This window comes from Pristiophorus japonicus, unplaced genomic scaffold (assembly GCF_044704955.1).
Source record: "Pristiophorus japonicus isolate sPriJap1 unplaced genomic scaffold, sPriJap1.hap1 HAP1_SCAFFOLD_835, whole genome shotgun sequence".
In the NCBI taxonomy this organism is placed as follows: domain Eukaryota; kingdom Metazoa; phylum Chordata; class Chondrichthyes; family Pristiophoridae; genus Pristiophorus; species Pristiophorus japonicus.
This window is the reverse complement of record NW_027254757.1, coordinates 54,367-79,669: the sequence shown is the minus strand read 5'-3', so window position 1 is coordinate 79,669 and position 25,303 is coordinate 54,367. Positions and strand designations below refer to the sequence as shown.

General features: G+C 42.2%; 1 protein-coding gene across 1 annotated transcript in view; it reads left to right on the top strand.

Moving 5' to 3' along the window:
* Positions 1-25,303, top strand: part of dhx15 (DEAH (Asp-Glu-Ala-His) box helicase 15) — a gene marked incomplete at its 3' end in the record, with an annotated part of 160,369 nt that overhangs the window by 93,611 nt on the left and 41,455 nt on the right. The window contains exon 6 of the mRNA XM_070874463.1: positions 20,667-20,834. Coding sequence (XP_070730564.1) covers positions 20,667-20,834 — 168 coding nt within the window. The remainder of the gene's footprint in view (positions 1-20,666; positions 20,835-25,303) is intronic.

Below are 25,303 nucleotides of genomic sequence, written 5' to 3'. Positions count from 1 at the left end.
GGTTGATTTGAAGGGCCCCAATGCATTTTCAGGGCTTACCCTCTTCCTCGCGTGCGGGCCCAGCTTGTGCTGTACTGATTGCTTTTCTCCATGTACGACTCATCGAAGCAGCGAGGGTGTCAGTGGATGCAGATTTGGCACGTCTCCTCCTGTTCGAGTTCTTTCCCTTTTGTTGTGGGTCAATTTCTTCTGCAAAGATTAAAATATTTTTTTAGAGAGGGTGTCTTTCTGCAGGGTGGGACATACAGATAGTCACATTACAATTACGATTACATTAAAAAATGAAAATATTACTTACACTAACTACTTGACCAAGGTTGTGCCATTTCTTTTTACACTGGCTTCCAGATCTTATGGTATGCACCACTGCGCAGTAATCTTCTGCAACTTGGTTCCAGCGTTTCTTCATTTCTTTGGGTGGCACTTTTATGCGACCTCTGTTGCTGCCATCTCTGCGCAGTGACATTCACTAATGTCTCCACTTCCTCATGCAAGAAATTATTTGTTCTTGGTGGACGTTGTTCCATTGCTGTATTGAATTGACACTCTTATTTTTCAAAACACGCAGTCCTTATTTTGCATGCACCTATGCAGCATCTGGAAGTTTAGCAGCAAAAAGCAGCACTCACTGATTTCAGCAGGTGATTTCTTCAACAGTGCTGCTAAAAGCACTCCTTCAGGCACAAAAAATCACCAAGATTCAATCCCAAGCCTTTCCACAGCTCCACAAAACAAATCAGCACTTTTCCTCCTGTACCTTTAAAAATGGCCGAGTGCCAATGTTTGTAACGTACTGCGCGTGCGCGTGCGCGCAGGGCTGCCGGCACAACGTCTTCGGCTGAGAGTTAGCCCCGACCCCCTGCACTTTCAAAATTGGCGTGACGCTGTGGCTCCGCTCCCCGCTGATCTCTGCGCGCCGAGCTGCGAGGAAGCTGCAGGGAGACCGAGAATTCCTCCGTGAGTTTTTGACGCGCTTTTGGGCGTGAAAAACGGGTGTGGATGTCGGGGCTGCGCCGTTCTAGGCGCACCCCGAAACTTGAGGCCCTAGTGTTTCATCTGCTTGTTAAGTTGTTTTCAGGTCAGCATGTTGCTAACTAGGATGGATGTTCCATCAAGCAATTGTACCAAGGATTTTTTCAATGTACTGTATTAAGATTTATATTTTATATTTAATTGTTTCAATAATCAATATTCTATTAACAAAAGTTATTGGTTCATTTAGCCCGAATGTTAATTCCCTACGGCTAACTTTGACATACTGCTGTGAGATCTAACTGTAGGAATGTGGATTTCCTATTTTTGGTACCGAAGACATGAAGGTACAGTGAGCTGACTCCTATTAATTGTAGCTTGTCAGAGCGAAGATAACCTTCATCTGGAGCATCACTGCAGCTGTGATTGTCTTTCTGTCCTAATTAAGCTTCAATTATTAATCATTTTCAGGTAAGACCTTCTCTCGAGGGAGAAAAATTTCAAGAAAACCAGGTTTTATATTCTATCGTTTGTTTATAGCAGTGTTAAAGAACTGTATTTTATAAAACTATTTTGGAATTTGAAATAACCAAGCCTTCAGGTCATAGGAAAAGCCTGATGTACTGGGTGAAATACTGTGAATGTATTTTTAACCGTCCCTGAGCCAAGCACTTCCTGATTGCTAACTCTGGGTTTTAATAAATGTGACGAGCTAAATTCAAAGTGACTTATCTTTCTTCTACCTGGCATGAATTATTGCTTCCTGATACCCTCCTGAGTACCTGCTAACAATTACATATTTGCCCCGGGTGTTTATGGGACTAACTTGGTGTTGAAACTTGATATGCATCCAATCGAGGGAGATAATTTGTACTTGCACCTGTCTCTGCTTTTGTCTCCTTACCATTGCTGCCTCACGTATCAGTAGTGGGCCTCATCCCAAATAAGGTACCCTGTACCACTCCCTTACCGCTACTTTGCGGTTGCCTCCAGTGTTTCCATGTCTGTAGTATAAATCTAATTAACACATAGGCTAGTGAGAAAACAACATTGATGGTTGAGTGGTTATGGAAGGTGTTTATAAAACCACCAGTTCTGGTGTCAGACGTAGCTCAATGGCAGCACTTTCACCTCTAATCAGAAGGTTGTGGGTTCAAGTACCACTCCAGAGACTTGCACACACAATCTTGTCTGACACTCCAATGCAGTCCCGACGTGCTGTCAGTTGGATGAGATGTTAAACCAGGTGAACGTAAAAGATCCCATAGCACTATTTCTAAGAAAACCAGGGGGATCTTGGCCATTATTTATCCCTTCGCCAACATCACTAAAGCAGATTGTCGGGTCATTATCACATTGCTGTTTGTGAGACTTTGCTGTTCGCAGATTGGCTCCTGCGTTACCTACATTGCAGGTTCGGATACCCCCAAAAGTTCGTCACCATCCTCCGCCTGCTCCACGACGACATGCAGGCCGTGATCCTTACCAGCGGATCCATTACAGACCCAATCCACATCCGGACCGGGGTCAAACAGGGCTGTGTCATCGCCCCAACCGTCTTCTCAATCTTCTTCGCTGCCATGCTCCACCTCACAGTCAACAAGCTCCCCGCTGGAGTGGAACTAAACTACAGAACCAGTGGGAACCTGTTCAACCTTTGCCGTCTCCAGGCCAGGTCCAAGATCACCCCAACCTCTGTCGTGGAGCTACGGTACGCGGATGATGCCTGCGTCTGCGCACATACAGAGGCTGAACTCCCAAGTTATAGTCAACATATTTACTGAAGCGTACGAAAGCATAGGCCTTACACTAAACATCTGTAAGACAAAGGTCCTCCACCAACCTGTCCCTGCCGCACAGCACTGCCCCCCAATCATCAAGGTCCACGGCACGGCATGGCCCTCGACAACGTGGACCATTCCCCATACCTCGGGAGCCTCTTATCAACAAGAGCAGACATTGACGATGAGATTCAACACCACCTCCAGTGCGCCAGTGCAGCCTTCGGCCACCTGAGGAAAAGAGTGTTCGAAGACCAGGCCCTCAAATCTGCCATCAAGCTCATGGTCTACAGGGCTGTAGTAATACCAGCCCTCCTGTATGACTCAGAGACATGGACCATGTACAGTAGATACCAAGTCGCTAGAGAAATACCACCAACGATGTCTCCGCAAGATCCTGCAAATCCCCTAGGAGGACAGACGCACCAACATTAGTGTCCTTGACTAGGCCAACATCCCCAGCGTGAAACACTGACCACACTTGACCAGCTCCGCTGGGCAGGCCACATTGTTCGCATGCCTGACACGAGACTCCCAAAGCAAGCGCTCTACTCTGAACTCCTTCACGGCAAACGAAGACAGAGGAAACGTTTCAAGGACACCCTCAAAGCCTCCTTGATAAAGTGCAACATCCCCACTGGCACCTGGGAGTCCCTGGCCAAAGACCGCCCAAAGTGGAGGAAGTGCATCCGGGAGGACGCTGGGCACCTCGAGTATCATCGCCGAGAGCATGCAGAAATCAAGTGCAGGCAGCGGAAAGAGCATGCGGCATCCACCCACCCTTTCCCTCAACGACTGTCTGTCTCACCTGTGACTGGGACTGTGGTTCTCGTATTGGACTGTTCAGTCACCTCAGAACTCATTTTTAGAGTGAAAGCAAGTCTTCCTCAACTGAGAGACTGCCTATGATGATGATAATGACCTACATTGCAACAGTGATAGCACTTTAAAAGTACTTCAATGGCTGTAAACCACTTTGGGACATCTGTGAAAGGCGTTGTATGAATGCAAGTCTTTCCTTTTCTGTTGGGAGTATTCGAGTGATAGTCTCCACAAGTTGAAGACATCTGTATACTAACAATAGTAGCTGTTGCTGATGAGGTTTTTCATTTGTTGTTTACTTTTTAAGTTACACATTTTGGGAAGTGACCCAACAATAGTTACTCTGCGTCAGATAAGCTGGTAGGTTGTCCTCCAGCACACACATGCTCTTGTTCTCTCCCAGTTAGTGTGCAATGCTCTCCAGGCTGGCCTCCCAATCACCACCCTCCATAATCTCCAGCTCATGCAAAACTGTGCTGCCCATATCCTATCTATACAAGTCCCAGTCACCCCTATCATCTCTGACTGAATATTAGCTCCTGGTCCCCCAAAATTTAAAATTCTCATCCTTGTGTTTTAAATCCTTCGATTGTCTGTCCCTTCCCTATCTCTTTCCCCTTCGTCATTCCTTCACCTCTCTCCCAGATTTCTCAGTTCCTCTGACTAGCCTCTGCTGCATCTTTGCCCTTTGCCTCACCATTGGCAGCTGTGCCTTGCCTTAAGCTATCCAAGTCGTGAATTAACTCCCTTCCTGAACCTCTGCCTCTCCATCTCCCTGTCCTCCTTTATAGCCCAACTCTGTCACCCCTCCTAACATCTACTCCTTTGGCTTGACATCCATTTTTGTCTAATACTCTTCGATGAAACACCCTGAGACATTTTTCTGTGTTGTGGACGTTACTTAAGTGCAAGTTTTTGATACCTGATCTGTGCTGTATTGGCTGATTTCTGCCAGGACAGCAGTTTGGGGTACTGCTAGCCTCTGTACCCTTTTCCCATTCATTGATTTATTCAGTGATACTGCTGCATGTGGAGGACAGAATTATTCGCCACTTCTGAATAGCCTGCTGATACCTACTGTCCAGGTTTACACATGAAATAATGGCCAGGATACCAGGTCTTAACGGGAAACATTTCTTCAGTTTAATGCTTGGTTTGTGTTGGTTGCTGAAGATGTAGCAGCAACAAGGGCTGTGTAGAAACCTTTCCACAGTGAAAGTAGCTGATAATTTTTACAGCTGCAGTTTGATGTAACGTCAGAGATTAATGCATCCAAATTCTAGGAAGGCAAAGCACAGCTTATCATAATAAAGAGAATTGTTTGCCTGAATTTGCATGGGAGATCACGAAAAAGGTCCTGAATAGGGTGACTATTGTATGTAACGTGGTGGTAGTCCTCCTTACCGAAGTGACCACTGTTTGTTAAAGTTTGGAATGAGGGTATATGATTGTAGGTTGTTGCAGCAGATCTTGACTATCTTTGCTCATTGTCCTTATGTGTGCCCTTCCAACAAGAGGCACTGGATAACAATTGGTAACAGAAACTCGAGAGATTTTTTTTCCATTATGTCTAGAATATATCAGACAGCCTCAGAAGAAGAATGTTTAACCAAAAGTTTGAAATACTTTCATCGTCACAAAATCAAATGCAGGGTATCCATAAATCTGAAGATTGTTCGCCATTAGGTGCATAACTTCAGTATGTATGTACAGAATTTTCAATCAACCAAGTAAACTGCAATGATTTATTACTGTTAGAAAAGTGTACCTATCCTTGTATATCCTTTGTTATTATAGTCATTTTTATCAAGGTTTTACGGTAATTGAATAAGTCAAATTTCATTTCTATTACATGGGATTCTGGGACTCTTAGAGGTGTCTTGGGAATCAAATTCTGCAATTCTGTCTGAAAATTGCAAATCAATGATCTCTCTAATGGCTGATGACTAATGATTTTACTAATACTTTGCACTAAAGCCTGAATTTGGTTGAGTGCCTTGTGTTATAATTGCTGTCTTTTTATTCTCGAATTTTGGAGATAAGGAGATGAACATTTAGTATTTTTGAAAAATTTACGGAAACGTTAGTAAGAACAACATGGAATTTGTTTAATTGAGGCTGATCAGAAAGTAGACTTTGAACACTAATCTGAATGTAGACTTTGCAATAGAAGGGACCAGTTACTGATACGGATGAACAGAGAGTTGATGCGGATATCGCGGATGATGTGTATGTGAACTTTCAAAAGGCGGTTGAGAAAGTAATGCATAATAGATATGCTAGTAAAATTAAAGCCCTTCGGATTAAAGGGACAGTGGCAGCGTTGATATGAAATTGGCTAAGGGACAGAAAGAAGCGTAATGGTGAACAGTTGTTTTTCAGACTGGAGGGAAGTATATACAGTGGTGTTTCCCATGCGTCAATATTAGGACTTACTGCTCTTGGTAATACATATTAATGACCTGGACTTGGGTATACAGGTCATAATTTCAACGTTGGCAGATGACACAAATTTTGGAAACTTGGTAAACAATGTAACAGACTTCAGGATGACATAGACTGATGAAATGGGCAGACGTAGGCAAATGAAATTTAATGCAGAGAAGTGTGAAGTGATATATTTTGGTATGAAGAGCGAGGAGAGGCAATATAAACTAAATGGTACAATTTTAAAGGGGGTGCAGGGATAGAGAGATTTGAAAGTAACTGGACAAGTTGAGAAGGCTGTTAAAAAGCATATAAACAGAGGCATAGAGCACAAAAGCAAGAAAATTGTGCTAAACCTTTAGAACGGTTTCCACAGATTGGAAGGTAGCTAATGTAACCCCTATTTAAGAAAGGAGGGAGAGAGAAAACGGGGAACTACAGACCAGTCAGCCTGACATCAGTCGTAGGGAAAATGCTAGAATCTATTATTAAGGACGTGGTAATGGGGCACTTAGAAAATAATAAAAAGATTGGGCAGAGTCATGGATTTATAAAAGGGAAATCATGTTTGACAAATCTCAGAGTTTATTGAGGTTGTAACTAGCACAAAGATGAGGGAGAACCAGTGGATGTGGTGTATTTGGATTTTCAGAAGACATTCGATAAGGTGCTAAACAAAATTAGGGCTCATGAGATTGGGGGTAAATTTTAATTGCAAAATGGACACGTCCAAATTATATATTTGAAACCTAAAAAGTATAAATGTGAAATAAAAATTAATTAAATAAATTAGACCCAATTAATACGGAAAATACTTTTTTCCAACAGTAACTTAAAATTCATATGTGCTTCATTTATGAAAGCTGGAGCATGTACCTATGTTAAGAACAGCCGAGCATTGTTGGCATATGTATATGTAAACATACCCACCCACCCTTTCCTTCAACGACTGTCTGTCTCACCCGTGACAGAGACTGTAATTCCCGTATTGGACTGTACAGTCAACTGAGAACTCACTTTTAGAGTGGAAGCAAGTCTTCCTCGATTTTAAGGGACTGTCTGTGATGACGCAAACAATCCCATTACAAATAGGCTTTCTTCTAACATTAATATATACTGATACTTTACTGTCAATTTAAAACCCATTGGTTGAATTCAGGAGTAAATACGGGGATATTTTCATAGAATCTTAGAAGTTTACAGCACGGAAGGAAGTCATTTCGGCCCATCGTGTCCATGCTGGCCAACAAGAGGCTATCCAGCCTACTCCCACTCTAGGAGCTCTATGTCCGTAACCCTGCAGGTTACAGTACTTCAGGTACACATCCAAGTACTTTTCAAATGTGGTGAGGATTTCTACCTCTACCACCCTTTCAGGCAGTGAGTTCCAGACCCCCACAACCCTCTGCATGAAGAAATTTCCCTTCAAATCCCCTCTAAACCTTCTACCAATTACTTTAAATTTATGCCCCCTGGTGGTTGTTCCCTCTGCTAAGGGAAATCGGCCCTTTCTATCCACTATCTAGGCCCCTAATAATTTTATACACCTTAATGAGGTCTCCCCTCAGCCTCCTCTGTTCCAATGAAAACAAATCCAGTAGTCTGTCCAATCTGTCATCATGGCTTAGATTCTTCATGCCTGGTAACATCCTCGTAAATCTTCTCTGTACCCTCTCCAATGCAATTGCATCCTTTCTGTAATGTGGTGACTAGAACTGCACATAGTACTCCAGCTGTGGCCTAACCAGTGTTTTATACAGTTCAAACATAACCCCCGCCCCGCTCTTGTTTTTTTTGCCTCGGCTAATAAAGGCAAGCATTCCGTATGCCGCCTTAACCACCTTATCTACCTGGCCTACTACTTTTTGGGATCTGTGGGCATGCACTCCAAGGTCCCTTTGTTCCTCTATACTTCTCAGTATCCTATCATTTAATGTGTATCCCCCTTGTTGGCCCTCCCAAAATGCATTATCTCACACTTCTCTAGATTAAATTCCACTTGCCACTGTTCTGCCCACCTGATCAGTTGATTGATATCTTCCTGTAGTCCGCAGCTCTTTTCACTATCAACCACACAGACGATTTTAGTATCATCTGCAAACCTCTTAATCATACCCCCTAAATTCAAGTCTAGATCATTGATGTATCTCTCAAAAAACAAGGGACCGAGTACTGAACCCTGTGGAACCCCACTGGAAACATCCTTCCAGTAGCAAAAACACCTATCAACCATTACCCTTTGCTTTCCTGCCTCTGAACCAATTTTGGATCCAACTTGCCACTCTGCCCTGGATTCCATGGGCTTTTACTTTTGTGACCACTCTGCCATGTGGGACCTTACCAAAAGCTTTGTTAAAATCCATATACACTACATTATATGCTTTCCCTTCATCGAGCCTCCTGGTTACCTCATCGAGCCTCCTGGTTATCTCCTCGAAAAATTCAATCAAGTTAGTCAGACACGACCTTCCCTTAACAAATCCATGCTGACTGTCCTTGATTAATCCATGTCTTTCCAAATGAAGATTTATCCTGTCCCTCTGGATTTTTTCCAATAATTTTCCCTGAGGTTAGGCTGACTGGCCTGTAATTACTCGGTCTATCCCTTTCTCCCTTCTTAAACAAAGGTACCGCATTAGCAGTCTTCTGGCACCACACCTTAAGTCAGAGAGGATTGGAAAATGATAGTCAAAGCCTCTGCTATTTCCTCTTTTGCTTCACTTAACAGCCTGGGATACATTTTATCCGGGCCTGGGCATTTATCCACTGTCAAAGCTGCTAAACCCCTTAATTCTTCTCCTCTCACTGTTTATTTCATCTAATATTTCACACTTCTCCTTGATAGTAGTGTCTGCATCGCCCCTCTCTTTTGTGAAAACAGACCGCAAAGTATTCATTAAGACCCATACCCACATCTTCCGCCTCCACACACACATTACCCTCAATGGACCCAAGTTTCGGGTGGAGTTGCTAGTTTAGTTTGGAGTATCTTAGAAATTGCAATTCTCGGCATTTAGTTTGCTCCAGTTCTAGTGAGTTAGTTTAGTCTCGTTTTAGTTCCGTTTTTTTTCCAAAAGTGGATGTGTCCAACCACTTAGGCCTGTTTTGCAAGTTTGAACTGTGAAAAGTTACTCCAAACTAACTTAGAACAGAGTAAGTGTCCACTTTTGTAAGTTCTAAAAAACCTTACCTAGAGTTAAGTTCAGTGCAGGCACAGCCAGAGACGGGAGGGTGGGATGCATTAAACACAAAGGACTAAGGCATTAAACGCATCACTTAAAATAGCCTAAAACCTCTTGCGATGATATTTTGCCTTGTATCTGCTGAATGAGGACAGTTGTTTCTCTTTTTATAAATAAGCAAATGTAGGCTCCCGGCTGAGGCAGACACATCAACATCAACGCGTGGGGGGGGGGAAGTTAGAGGATTATCCAAAGCACTAAACACCTTCACAACAACATTAAAGAAGCATAAGTACATTTAAAGCACTAAGCACTAAACGAAGCACAAAAAGTAATAAGCAATTAATTAACAAATAAAAAATAGAAGGAACCCTGCACCTAAAGCACCAAGACCAAAGTAATAAGCAACCAATCAATAACAAATAAAAAATAGAAGTCCTACCTTTATGTGAAGGGAAGGTGTTTCTGTCCATGTCTCTCTCTGTGTCTCTGTCCATGTCTCTCTCTGTCTCTGTCAGTGTCTCTCTCTCTGTCAGTGTCTCGCTGTCTCTGTCAGTTGGGGGGGAAGAGAGGGGGAGGGGGGAAAGGTTGAACATAGGGGAGGGGTGAATGGAGGCTTAACCCGGGGGGGGGTTAGAGGGAGGGAGGAGGGTGAACGGAGGCTGAATGCGGCTGGGGGGGGGGGGGGGGGGGGGTTTAAATGCAGCAGCGGGTTGTTGCTGATGACTGAGCCCATTCGGCCAGGGGTAGGGCCAGCGTGCTTCGGTCTGAAAAAGTTACTTAGCTATATTTTTGCAGGTGATTGTAGAAGAGTCTTTTAAAAAGAGAAAATTCTGTCTGTTCTTTCATATGATCTTCATGTCATTGATTTAAAAATGGTCAAGGAACTGACAATGTATTCCAAATCTTTCCTTCCTCCCAACAAAGTATGGTACACTTAAGTCCTTTCAACAGTAGAGCCTTTGCTCGATAGTTGCTCATGAATCAAAAAATCTGTTTGCTTTGCTTCTTTACTTCATGCAGTGAACTATGATTTAGTTACCGTGCAACTTTGTGAATAAAAGTGGGGGGTCGGGGGAGAGAAAGAGAAAGAGAGAGAATGGGGAGAAATCAGCTAACAGTGGCCAGTTACATGAAGCAAAAAAAAACTATATTTTGATTGATTATAAAACTCCAATTAAGTTTTAACAATGAGGTGAGTTTTGTTTTTTAGCCGATAACATCAATTTAACATCGTGATGTTTGGGGATGAGTAGCAGTAACAAGGTTATGTTCACAGCTTTGGGGAACGATCCTGGAGGTTTTGCATCTTTTGGACATGTCGGTGTCATTTAACATTTGTTGGTGATGAGCAAAAGCCGTAGATTTTTCTTGAAAAGAGGCATTTATTGTCTAAAGTTTTAAAACAAATGTTCAATTTAAAGAGGCTGGAGGTAACAGTATTTCATGGTACTTGTACAAAGAACAGGACTTTTCAGGTTTTCCCCCACTTACCTCTATTATGTTAAGTTTTTGATAAAGCTATTTTACTTTTTTTTTTGCACAGCATGGCGCAGTTCTGCAATAGTCTTGCACCCACCTGGACTAGTATTGTACCAGCGATCACTCAATCGTCATATAATAAAAGCATCAGACTGCTTTTCACAGATGACGAGAAGCAACTCATGTTTTTTCAGTGGCATGGATTGCGATACCTAACAAGTTAAGTGCTCACTCATCAGGCCCCTCTCACACGGCCTGCAGAGCGTCGGGCTGCGAGGAGCTACTGCACATGCGCGCACACTCTAGCGCGCATGTGCAGAGGTCCCGGCACTGTTTTCAGCGCCGGGACCTGGCTCCGCCCCCCCCTCCTTGTGCTGCTCTATACCGAGGCCGAAGATGTCCTGAGGAGCTCGGAGAATTTGAAGGTAACTTTTTGCCGCCCTTTTAATTCTAGAAAGTCAGCGCAACTCAGAGGTGTGCCGTTTTTTACAGGGGGCGGAAACTTGGGCCCATGGTCTCTAATAGGCACTACCCTTTCTTTAGTTATTCTCTTGCTCTTAATATATTTATACAACATCTTTGGGTTTTTCTTGATTTTACTTGCCAAGAATTTGTCATGTTCCCTCTTTGCTTTCCTAATATCCTTTTTAATTTCACCCCTGGACTTTCTATACTCGGAGAGATTCTGTGGTATTTAGCCCTCGGTATCTGTCATAAGCCTCCCTTTTTTTCTTTATCCTACCCTGTAAGTCCCTTGACATCCAGAGGGCTCCAGATTTGTTAGTCCCTTCCTTTTTCTTTAAGGGCACATATTTGGTCTGATCCCTACGGATCTCCTCCTTGAATGCCTCCCACTGCTCTCACACTGATTTACCTTCAGGTAGCAGTTTCCAGTCCACTATGGCCATATCACTTCTCAGCTTAGTAAAGTTGGCTTTTTCCCAATTTAGAACTTTTATTCCTGGTCTATCCTTGTCCTTTTCCAGAACTATCTTAAATCTGACTGAATTATGGTTACTAGCACCTAAATTCTCTCCTACTGATACCCCTTCCACCTGCCCAGCTTCATTCCCTAAAACAAAATCCAGAATCGCTCCCTCCCATGTTGGGCTTGCTACATACTGGCTAAAAAAGTTCTTTTGAATGCATTTTAGGAATTCTTGCACCCTCTATACCCTTCACACTAATTTTGTCCCAGTTAATATTAGGATAATTGAAATCCCCTACTATTACTGCACTATAGTTTTTGCACTTCTCAGAAATTTGCCTACATATTTGCTCTTCTATCTCCCTCTCACTGTTTGGGAGTTTATAGTACACTCCCAGCAATGTGACTGCCCCTTTTTTGTTTTTCAGTTTGACTCATATGGCCTCATTTGATGGTCCCTCTAACATATCATCCCTCCTTACAGCTGTAATAGTTGCTTTAATCAATACCGCAACCCCCTGTCCCTTTTTACCCCCCTTTCTATCCCGTCTGAAGATCCTGTAAGCAGGAATGTTGAGCTGCAGTATCTGCCCCTCTTTTAGCTATGTCTCAGTAATAGTTGTAATATCATACTCCCAAGTGTCTACCTGTTTTGGTGATAAAAGGTTGCTGATTTCTTAAAAAGCAAAGCTAATTTCAAGATGGGTGATTTTCCTCTGCAGTATCTCGTAAATCTGCACCAGTTGCAGTATAGTACTTGAGATTGGACCAGAAATCTAGAGTCCATTTTGAGCTTAAATTTGTTGGTTCCCTGAATTCATGTATTTGGTGATTGAGCATACTTCTTGTGTGATAAGTAATTTGTAAAGCTGCTATTTACGCATTTATATGTCACTCCATTTCAAAGTTTTTAATTGTCTGAAGTGTTTTGAGACATTTCACCCTAATAAGATGCCATATAAATGTATACTAATCTAAATTAACCCTCCTTAAATCAAACTGAAGAGGAACAAAGAACAACAATGGTGCAGTCTTTGGAAAAAGTTGGTTTTCTTTTATTTGGTATGAAAGTAGGTTAATGGTGCGTTCATTCGGCATTCGATTCCTGCGACAATTTTAATATACTTGTCCCTTATTACACTTTCAATGTCCTGGGTTCAATCTACAAATTTAAATTGATGATCGATAGGAATTACTTCCCCTGCCCATTTTCTTCCGATTCATTTTCTTTCTTACCAAGCACAGTGACTCATGCTGGCGTACAGTTCCACGGGCACAGTTAGTCCTCCTGCTCCTCACCTTGAATGAGCATTCTTAGTGCGTGAGCTTCGATGGGGAGTGTTGGCAGATTGTTCACAGCCAGTGTCCTCGTTCAACATCCACACGCTTGCATTTTCCAGCAGGTGTCTCTGCATAGTGACAAGTTGTGGAAACTGCTTATTTTCTCCTTCATGGCCTGGGGGCATTGAGGCCAATTGTCCTACCCTCATAACTGCCCCAGCTGAAGTCAGTTAGCTCAGCACAGACTAGGGATCAAAATTGGTGCCTTTCCGGACTGTACATTTCAGATTCTGGGTAGATGCTTTGTTTAGTCTGTGAGTTGTGTATTCACAAACACTGATAAGACATTTCTAACTTCACAGTTACATAGTGCTGATGTAGATTTTCACGGGTGACTTCTTTATGACTTTGATTAGCTTTTAGAAACTAGTTTGAATTTATGTAGCGTATTTCACGTAGCTTTTGTGCTTTTACCCACACAACCGGATTGAGACCGGACAACCTATTGGAGCCTTCCAGTCAATAGAAAGAGACTTTGTACCTTAGTCTGGGCTGGAATTTGATGCGCAACTGAAAGGACATTGTGCTAACCCGCAGCATAAAGTCTCCCTTTAAGTGTTTTTTTCATTCAAATTCCATGATGTTTAGAACTCTGCTGAATGTTAATTTAAGACTTGATGTATTCTTGCATATATTGTACAGCTTTTATTTGTGAAATAGTAACTTGTTGCTGAAAAGCACTGACCTCGGCAAAACCTTGTAAATGCCTGGTTATCCTATTGTTGAATTTGTTAATAATGGCAAGTTTCCTTTCCTAAAAGGATATTCAGTTGGGTTTTTATGACAGTCCGACAGCTCCATGGTCACTTTTATTGATACCAGTTTTTTTAATTTCCTAACTGTTTTTGAACTGCATTCAAATTCTCGAACTGCCATGGTGGGATTTGAACTGAGTGACTCATCACAGAAAGGGATACAGGTGACTGAAGCAGCAAGGCTAGTTCTGAACCGCCAACGGAGAAGTGAATTCATTCGGCCCCATTGTCGCTGCTGAGCTGACGAGTGCGAATTTTGTAGCAGTGTTGTATCCGGGTTACTAGTCCAGTAACTTAACCACTATGTTACTGTACCCATCAGCATCATGGCTAGACAGGAATTGTGATCCCCATCAAAATGAAAAGCAGTTGTAGGCATTGGGTACAGTAATGTGGTGGTTAAGTTATTTGGCTAGTAATCCAGATACTTCCAGTGCTACAACAAAATTCCCACTCATCTGTTCAGCACTGACAATGGGGCCGAATGAATTCACTCCACTGTTGTCGGTTCAGAATTAGCCATGCCGCTTTGTTATTAGTGCCATCTTGGCTCAATTGGTAGCACTCTCACTTCTTGAGTCAAATTGTGGATTCAAGCCTCACCTCAATCTAGGCTGAGGGAGTATTGCATTGTTGGCGCTGCCATTTTTGGGATGAGATATTAAACTTGAAACCCCATCTATCTTTTCAGGTGGGTGTAGGAGATCCTATGGCACTATTCAAACAAGAGCAGGAGAGTTCACCCAGTGTCCTGGCCAACATTTAAAACTCGGTCAAGACCAAAAATTCTTCTCTGCTGTTTTATGGGACCTTGCTGTGTGCAAATTTGAGGTTAAATTATCTACAGAGTAGTGACTACATTTCAGAAGTCATTTATTGGCAGTGAAGTACTTTGGGGTGTCCTGAGGACATGAAAGGTGCTATATTAAATGCATTTTTTTTATAATCCCGTAAGTGAGATGTAATTGCGATTTGCTTGTGACCTTTTGACTACATGAGAACATAAGAAATAGGAGCAGGAGTAGGACATTTGGCCCCTCGCGCCTGCTGCACCATTCATGGCTGATCTGATCCTAGCCTCAGTTCCACATCCCTGCCTGTTCCTCATAACCCTTGACTCCCTGATCATTCAAAAATCTGTCTATCTCCACCTTAAATATATTCAATGACCCAGCCTCCACAGCTCTCTGGGGTAGAAAATTCCAAAGATTCACGACCTTCTGAGAGAAGAAATTCCTCCTTATTTCCGTTTTAAATGGGCAACCCCTTATTCTGAAACTCTGCCCTCTAGTTCTAGATTCCCCCACGAGGAGAAACATCCTCTCTGCATCTACCCTGTCAAGCCTCCTCAGAATCTTGTATGTTTCAATAAAATCACCTCTCATTCTTCCGAACTCTAATGTGTATAGGCCCAACCTACTCAACCTTTCCTCATAAGTCAACCCCCTCATCTCCGGAATCAACCTAGTGAACCTTCTCTGAACTGCCTCCAATGCAAGTATATCCTTTCTTAAATACAAGACCAAAACTCCAGGTGTGGTCTTACCAATGCCCTGTACAGCCTTCCTAATTATTTGTTGTACCTGCATGCTAACTTTTTGTTTCATGTGCAAGAACCTCCAGATCCCTCTGTACCGCAGCATTTTGTAATTGCTCCCCATTTAAATCATTTGCATTTTTATTTTTCCTACCAAAGTGGATAACCTCACATTTTCCCACCTTGCACTCCATCTGCCAAATTTTTGCTCCTCGTTGTCTATCTATATCCCTTTGTAGATTATTTACGTCCTCAGAACTTTCTTTCCCACCTATCTTTGTATCATCAGCAAATTTGGCTACGTTACACTCGATCCCTTCATCCAAGTCATTATTATAAATTATAAATAGTTGAGGCCTCAGCACTGATCCCTTTGGCAGCCCATTAGTTACAGTTTGCCAACCTGAAAATGATCCATTTATCCCAACTCTCTGTTTTCTGTTAGTTAGCCATTCCTCTGTCCATGCTAATATATTACCCACAACTCCATGAGCTCTTATCTTGTGCAGTAACCTTTTAAGTGTGGCACCTTTATTGAATGCTTTCTGGAAATCCAAATACACAACATCTACTATTTCCCCTTTATCCATCCTGCTTGTTACATCCTCAAAGAACATCAGAAAATTTGTCAAACATGATTTCTCTTTCATAAAACCATGTTGACTCTGCTTGACTGCATTATGATTTTCTAAATGTCCTGCTACTACTTCCTTAATGATGGACTCCAGCATTTTCCCAATGACAGATGTTAGACTAACTGGTCTATAGTTTCCTGATTTCTGTCTCCTTTGAAAAGTTCCATATACCCTTCAAGATGGACAAGTTTTATTCCATATTTGATAAATACAAATTTCTAAAGTGTATTCAGTTCCTATTCAACAGGTTAAAGATTAATATCAGCCTATTAAATTGGTTAAATATGTTGTAAACCTTTGTGTGCAGTGATCTTTAGACTTTAAAAAAAATATCTATAACATAAATGGCTTTATTATAATTTTTGGGATTCCTGAAGATGTTTACAACTCTTTTTAATATGTGCAATAATTGGCTTTACATTGGCTTATTTCTGTGCTGTATATCCTTTCAGCCCAACCAGTCCATGCTGGCGTTTATGCTCCATTTGAGCCTCCTCCCGTCTTTCCTCATTTAACCCTATCCGCACAATCCTCTGTTCCCTTCTTCCCCCATATGCTCATCTTACCGCCCCTTAAATTCATCTATATTCTTCACTTCAACCACTCCCTGTGGTAGCAACTTCCATATTCTCACCACTCTGGGTAAAGAAGTTTCTCCTGAATTCCCTATTTTGTTTCTTGGTGACTATCTTGTATTGCTGGCCTCTAGCTTTGTTCTTCCCCAAAGTGAAACACTGTGGGGATGAAATCGCCCCTTTCCTTGAGGCCTGTTACCACCGCAAATCAGCGGCCACGCTGCAGAATTGAGTGGCCTCTGCTAGTCGAATTGCCCTCCTGCGTTTTCCCCACTGATGCCCCGATTTCCCCCTCCCCGCCCCACACTGCTCCGATCGGTGTTAAGCACGTCATCACCGTGTGCACCGCCAATTGAACCCCCCGATGGCGACATTGCCCTCAGAAAATCTACGGCCCACCGCACGGCGCCAAAACGAGCTTTTTCCCGGTGGTCCAGTGAGACTGTGGCCTTCTGCAGCGCCGGTGCGGCTTTCCTTAAAGGGGAGGGCTCACTGCCGCGACCGCCATGGTTTTTTTGTCGGCTGACTGCCATATCTGCCTGACCATTATGCCTCCGATTTAGGCAGGGCTGCCAACAGGCAGCCTGGCACCTCGTCTTGGGTGCCAGGCCGCTGACCCGGCCGAAACCCTCCCTGGTTGCCCAGTGGGCCGAAGTTTAAAAATTGCGACGGCTCTCCCCTTTTAAGTGAAGGGGAGATCTGTGGTGACGCGGCGCCGTGATGACGTCATCACGGCGGTGACTCAGTACCGCTCCCAACTTCCACCCATCAGTTACCGTCACCGCCGCATCTTTGCCCTTCGGGAATAGTCACCGCCCCCATTTACACCGACTTTTAGATTAAAACAAAAAAAAAGCAAAGAGTGCAATTTCGCGAGTCAACCTGAACCACAGCTGCAGTAAAATAAAAAATCACCGAACTGGAGCGGGAGCGCCCCGTTTCGGGCATGGGGCAATTGGGTCACCCCTTCAGCCTTCTCTTTTTCAAGATAACAGACCCAGCCTGTTCATCCCTTCCGAATAGGTATTTCCTCGCATTTCTGGTATCATCTTTGTAAACCTTCTCTGCACCCTCTCCAGTGCCTCTAATATCCTTTTTAAAATGCCGCAGATCCAATGATGTCTTGGTTGTTCATAATTAGCAGTCATTTTGCCGGTCAGTAGAGTAATTCACAGCCCTGCTTCTCAAATGTGACACAGTCTCCAACAGTTAAGGAAACAACAGTAACTTCATAAAATCCTAATGCGTGTAAAATGCTAATGACTGTGATTCGATGTAAATATTTGGACAGGAAGACTTTGCAGGTTTAACAGTGAAGTTGAGCAATGCATCCTGCTTTGATGATGGGAAAGATTTTTTTTTAAAAAGAAAGAGAAACATATAAAACTTGAGATAAAGTTGAGCCTGGAGCTATTGGCTGAGGAATCTTGGTTATTTTCAATGTGGAACCATCTCTAATTCAAAAAGGCAGTCAGGCAGAAAAGGTTGAACATTATCTTGCTAGTTGCGTATTTATAAATTAAATTGCTAATCGGAAAATGATGTGTGTTTTTACTTTTATTTGCATTTCTTTATAATAAATGATTTCCAACAAGAGAAAAAACCGCTAGAGTTGGCATTTACGCAGACCTCCGTCTGTTGTTAAAGTTGGGTCCTGGCAGTTATACGCAGAATGCTTCTGCATAGCTTCCGGTTCATTGGCAGGAGTCGCTCTGCTTTATAATATGGGGGCCAGAACTGCATACGATACTCCCAAGTGTGGTCGAACCAAGAGCAAAATACTGCAGATGCTGGAATCTGAAATAAAAACAGAAAATGCTGGAAATCTCAGCAGGTCAGGCAACATCTGTGGAGAGAAAAATAGTTAACATTTCAGGTCGACGGCGTTCTGACGAAGGGTCGTCGACCTAAAACGTTAACTCTATTTTTCTCTCCACAGGTGCTGCCTAACCCATTGAGATTTCCAGCATTTTCTGTTTATATGTGGTCTAACCAAGGTATGATGCAAGTTTAGCATAACTTCTCTACTTTTCAATTCTATCCCTCTAGAAATAAACTCTAGTGCTTGTTTTTTTTTTAATGGCCTTATTAATCTGTGTCGCTACTTAGTCATTTGTGTATTTGTACTCCAGATCCCTTTGCTCTTCTACCCCATTTAGATTTGTATTTTCCAAGTAATATTTGACCCCTTCATTTTTCTTACCAAAATGAGTTGCCTCACCTTTATCTGTGTTGAAATGCATTTGTCAATTTGCGCATTCTGCAAGTTTATTAATGTCTTCCTGTAATTTGTTGCAGTCCTTTTCAGTATTGACTATCCCCCCAGTTTGGTGTCATCCACTAATTTAGAAATTGTGTTTTGGATTCCAAAGACTAAATCGTTAATATAAATTGTGAACAACAGTGGTTCCATAAGAACATAAGAAATAGGAGTAGGAGTAGGCCATTTGGCCCCTCGTCCCTGCTCTGCCATCCAATAAGATCCTGGCCTGAACTCCACTCCCCATAACCCTTGACTCTCATCATTCAAAAAATCTGTCTATCTCCACCTTAAATATATTCAATGACACAGCCTCCACAGCTCTCTGGGGTAGAGAATTCCAAAGATTCATGACCTTCTGAGAGAAGAAATTCCTCCTTATTTCGGTTTTAAATTTGCGACCCCTTATTCTGAAACAATGCCCCCTAGTTCTAGATTTTCCCCCATGAGGAAAAACATCCTCTCTGCATCTACCTTGTCAAGCCCCCTCAGAATCTTACATTTCAATAAGATCACCTCTCATTCTTCTATACTCCAATGAGTATAGACCCAACCTGCTCAACCTATCTTCATATGACAACCCCTTCATCTCAGGAATCAACCTTGTGAACTTTCTCTGAACTGCCTCCAATGCAAGTATATCTTTCCTTAAGGAGGCCAAAACTGTATGCAGTACTCCAGGTGTGGTCTTACCAACACCCTGTACAGTTGAAGCAGGACTTCCCTACTTTTATACTCGATTCTTTCATGTACAAGAAGCCCCAGATCCCTCTGTACTGCAGCATTTTGTGAGAGTGGGGCACAGAGAGAGAGAGTGGGGCACAGAGGGAGGGGTAGCGAGAGACACGAGACTGGGAAGATGGGATTGGAGGGGAGAGAGAGGGAACTGAAGGAGAGGAGGTCAGGAACTCGGTGGTGGGGGGTGTAAATAGCACAGTGGGGACGGGGAAAGAATGCGATCCAGGTCTAAAGGGGGGGACTTGTGAGCGAGAACATGATGCAGATGGTAAGATGGATCATGTTCTCCCTACCCCACCCCTTTACACCTGCATCTCCCTCTCCTCCCCTACACCTGGTTGATTTCTTGGATAGCTCGGTGCATGTGTGGCAAGTGACATAATTGGAGTGGACAAATCCTGAAGTCACGACACTGTCACTATTCACTTCATACCCAATAAACCTGTTAACAATCAGTGACCCACACGCAATGCCCCATCTATGGCGCATGGGGTGTGGTGGTGCTAACTTTAGTCACCTCTTCAAAAATTTCAATCAGGTTTGTCAGGCAATTCTCTTCTAATCTCTTTGTATTCTCCCTTATTATACTCTCCCCTGCTGTCCATGTACTTAGGGTACGCCTCTTATTATGGTCTCCCCTGCTGACCATGTACTTAGTGTACGCCTCTTTCCTTACCCTTAATTTTTCCCTTCGAATTCAAGATTGTATGAAGTGCCAGCAAAGATAGTTTACCAAAGATGAATAGCAGTTTTATTTTTAATGGGAAATGGTATTTTAAGTGGAGTGGTGGAGGGGCCAGTTTTTCGTAATTAAGGAGAGAGTAATGAATATGATCTATTGGTTATACAGATCGGAAGAAACACACTTGCAATTTATATTAATTTAAAATCTCTTGCAGGCAAAAAATTCAAACTATCCAGTAATTCAAATTAAGCCATTTAATTAAAACAGTGCTCAACATTCTCAAACAATTCAGATTGTGACTTTGAAATGTAATGGACTGTTTGCTCGCAGTGTTGGTATTGTTGAGATTTTGGTTAGTAGCTGTTTCTAAATTCTTAGAAAATGTCTGGTATTAATTTTCCTTTGTGCAGTTTAGCTGCTTTAAAAAAAAACAGATCTACGTTTTTTTTTGTAGGTTTCATTTAAAAAGTTGAATTACTTTTTGAGGTTTTGTTGGAGTTAGTTGCTGCTCGGCATATAATGTTTGAATCTGTGTCATTCTGACAGGAAATTGATGAAGCTTGTAAGAGGATAAAACGAGAAATTGATGACTTAGGCCCTGAAGTTGGAGACATCAAGATCATTCCACTTTATTCCACACTGCCACCCCAACAACAGCAGAGGATATTTGAGCCTCCACCTCCAAAAAAACCAAGTGGTGCCATCGGAAGAAAGGTATAGTAGTGTTTGGATTTTTGAGCAATCCTCTCGTGCTGGTGTTGGATGTAGAGCATGAACAGTGTGACTGTATATTGCAAAATATGGTGCACTTGTGATTCTGGTGCATTGGGTCTGGACACCATGACTGATCTGAAAGCACTGGGATGCATTATTTAGTACTGAACATTGTGCAACATTTAATTATAACATTGAAAACTACTTGAGCATTTTTTCCATCTCTTATTTTCAGAGTTTCATTTCTGATGAATAAAAGCCAATTTTGTTTTTGTAGATTTTATTTTACTCCAATTTTCTGCCCTTTAAATAAATTTGATTTTATTATTGTGCTATGGTTATATGTGATGGTCGCTCTCGGGTACCCTGCCCAAGTGACCACTCTTCATATGTGAACCTTGGTGAATGTCGATAGGCTGGTTGACTAGTGAATACCACAACTGAGCCCAATTATGTACACACCCAACATCTACATGTGCACACCTTCACCTATATAGTGATAAGGAGCAGAAATTCTGGCTGATTTTCTTTTTTCTTTTCCCCTAACTTGGATGTTGTAGACAATTATCACACCCATACTGCTGCTCCATTGTTATCGGCTAACTCAGCACAGACCATAAATCAAATTCGTACTGTGTGGCTCAACTGCTGAGACTTCATATTTCAACAGTTGAGACCGTTCTCAACATTGTTTCTCTCGGATCTGATGTCTATTTATTCTTACTACTCGCCAAAATAAACCTTTTCCCTCCCCTCCTGTCTCCATGCACTGTCCATCACCTGTGCCGAAGAAAGCAGAGGTTCTCTGTTTACTATTCTTCTGCTAATTGCAGCCTGAAACTGTTGAAACAGTGGTGTGCCTGGGGATGAGACTTGTGATTGTTTTTTCTCCTTTCCAACTTGGGAGAAGTCGTCTCTGCAATTTAGACACTGGGCATTCAGCGGAGTAGAGGATAATAGTTGCATCCAACTTGGGTAATATCCTCTTGGACTCATTGTCACCCCTCTTAGGTACTGTTAAGTCCCACACATTCCATTATAGTGGGTTGGTTATCAGACTAACTTTTATTAACTCCTTCCTGTGCTTACTTCCATCTCACTCTTCTAACCATGCTTGTGTGTATTTTTCTCTTTTCCCCCCTTCATCTCCCCCTGTCTTCCTTAGCTCTTTGTCAAATATTTCTTCCCTGTTCTCTTATGCACCCACTCTGTTCATAAAAGTGATTAGATGGCACCATAATGAAATGTGTCCCTCTGGATCATTCGATGCGTGAACTTGATGTTTTGGGAAGCTACCTTCCATCATCAGGTGGAAAATCATTGCACAGGTGTGTTGCTAGTTAGGTGTCTTTTAGCACAGAGCTGTGCCTAGAGAAGGGTTGCACCACCACATGGTACTGTGAGATGCCTCTTTTGCTTATTTTTCTTGTCGTCGTCATCAATACGGCGAAAGTCATGCACAAGTAAGTTTAAAGATTCACAGCTTACTGTGGCCTCAGATGTGCAAAATCGAATCTCGTCATCAAACCTTGGTTCTGTCCATCTGCCATCATCCCATCCTTGTCTTTTGTCTCTCTCCGAAAAGTTTCATCTTTTTCCAACTCTTCCCTTTCCAATTTCCCTCTTTCTATTTCAGCTTTTGATCCAAAGAGTATGCACGACCAATTAGCTCTGACGTCCCTGCTTATTCATATTGGCTCTTTTGAATTGCTTTTCTTTGATCTTCAAGAACTAAAAAATTGCCCTTCACCTCTTTTAATTCATTCTTGACCTGACCTGAAAACTCCATGTCTAGAATTTTTCAACTTTTTGAATCTGTAGCTTTTCTAAAATTGCTATTACTCTTGGCTTCAGTCTTACATAGAATATACAACACAGAACCAGGTCATCTACCTTATCTCAGCCTTTCAGCATATCTTTCTATTCCATGTTCCCTCGTGTACTTGTCTAGTTTCCTTTTAAAAAGGACGTAGAAGCACTGAAAAAATTTACAAGTACGGTACCAGAACTAAGACATTGCAGCTATTGGGAAAGAGTTTTATGGCATGGAGACCAGAACTATGCACAGTACTCCCAAGTGCAGCCTAACCAGGGTTCTATAGAAGTTTAATGTAGCTACTTTTGAATTCTATACCTTGAGAAATGAATCATAGAAATTTACAGCACGGAAGGAGGCCATTTCGGCCCATGTCCGCGCCGGCCAACCAAGAGCTATCCAGCCTAATCCTACTTTCCAGCTCTTGGTCTGTAGCCCTGTAGATTACGGCACTTTAAGTGCACATCCAAATATTTTTTAAATGTGGTGAATGAAGCTTTCTGCCTCTACCACACTTTCAGACAGTGAGTTCCAGACCTCCACCACTCTCTGGGTGAAGACATTTCCTCTTGTATCTCCTCTGAACCTCCCCCCAATTACTTTAAATCTATATTCCCTGGTTGTTGACCCCTCTGCCAAGGGAAACGAGTCCTTTCTATCCACTCTATTCAAGCCCCTTATAATTTTATACACCTCAATCAGGTCTCCCCTCAGCCTCCTCTGTTCCAAAGAAAACAGACCCAGCATCTCCAATCTTTCCTCATAGCCAAGAATCTCCAGTCCAGGCGACACCCTCGTCAATCTCTTCTACTCCCTTTGCAGTGCAATCACATCGTTCCTGAAATGTGGTCACCCGAACTGCACACAGTACTCCAACTCTAGCCTAACCAGTGTTTTATTAGCATTTTTAATTGCTTTGCTGACTTGTACTACTGCTTTTAATGATTTGTTCACCTGTATCCCTAGATCCCTTTGCTCTTCTACCCCATTCAGTTTCTTATTTTCTAAGCTGTAGGTGAGATTTCTAGTCTTCCTACTAAGGTGCCTCACGACACATTTATCTGTTAAAGTTAATTTGCCAGTTAACTGCCCAATCCTCACCATCAGTAATTGCTCCACTTCTTCTATACTCTTTCCTCCTTTTGGCATTGGAGACAGCTGCTGTATTTTCTCCAAGTCTGTGGTACAGTTGATTTAATATTCTAGATGAGATGGGGAGGAGGAATGGTGCTGTTTGGTTCCTGGCTGGTCTGACATGAAAATATATCATTTGATGGCTTTGGGTGGTGCAGTGGGTTAACTTGCTCCCCTTTTTTGTCTGTGAACTAGGTTTGGTCCAACCTAGTTTGTTAGCGTGACATTTTTTCTCTCTTCGAGCTGTTGAATTCCAGATCTCCTGGACGTATACCCACTTTGTTTTTTTTTTACTGGATTGAGTTACATTGGATTATGCATAGGATAGAATCAAATAACAGAACCTCAGTACAGAAAGAGGCCATTTGGCCCATTGTATCTGTGCCAGCTTGTGAAATAACTAACCACTTAGTTTCAATCTCCCGCCCTTTCAAAAGATATTATGGATTCTGCCTCTATTCTGTGTCCCAAAAAATCTTCTAATTACTCCATTTGTCCCTTTATGCCCTCGGATGGAAATAGTGTTTCTTGATTTAACTATCAAAACTTGTCATAATTTTGAATATCTTTTGACTTTCTATCGTGTTGAGGAGTCCCAACTTCTCTTGTCTTTCCTCATAATGCCTTGGACATTCTTTTAAAGTAAGGCGCCCAAAACTTAACACAAATGTTCTTAACTGACCTAACACATTACCTCCTTGCTTTTGTGCACATTGCCTCTATTTATAAAGCCTAGGATTCCATAAGAGCATTTTTTAAACTGCTTTATCAACTTGTCTCCCTAGAAGATGAACTCCAAAGTCTCTGCTCCTCTACTTTTTTTTTTTAAATTGCCATTTTGTGTATACGTCTTCTGATTATTCATCCTTACAAAATCCTCACATTTCTCCAGATTCAATTTCATGTGACGTCTATTTGCCCAGTCCTTAAGGGATGCTGCTTTGGGATAGCCAACCATGATAAATGAAAAATTCTCCTTTTCTAAATGTAGTATTTCTAACATCTTTCTTCCCTATAGATCTTGAATTGAGGATGATTTGAGTTTTCTAGGTTTTGTGTTTCCTGCACCTGTTAGCTTGCTTTTCATTCTGTTGGTATACAAAAAAATAAACTATTTTTACTGTGGCCAGTGACTAAATGTTTAATTAGAAATGGAATTGCATATAGCTTATTGTTGTGAGGGAATCACTATCATATTCAAAAAAAGCCGCCTGCTGTGTTGCTCATAGGCTGAAGAGGAGCTTTTACCGTCTGTTTGAGCACTGCTTTAAGACTGGTGTGTGACATGGCATAAGAGCATAGCCTAGGAAAGAGGGAGCGGGGTGGAGCCTTGCTGGAGTATTTTGGCAGACTTGAGAGAAGGAAGTAGTGGAGGTGCAGGAGTTGAGTGGGTATGTTGGGGGAAAGGACAAGAAAGAGTAACTATTGGCCTGAGAGAAGAATACAGCTAGGTACAGTGTAAATGTTGGTACAAACTCGATAAAATTAGTTGTGCGGCCCAGGCATCTCCACATTAGTG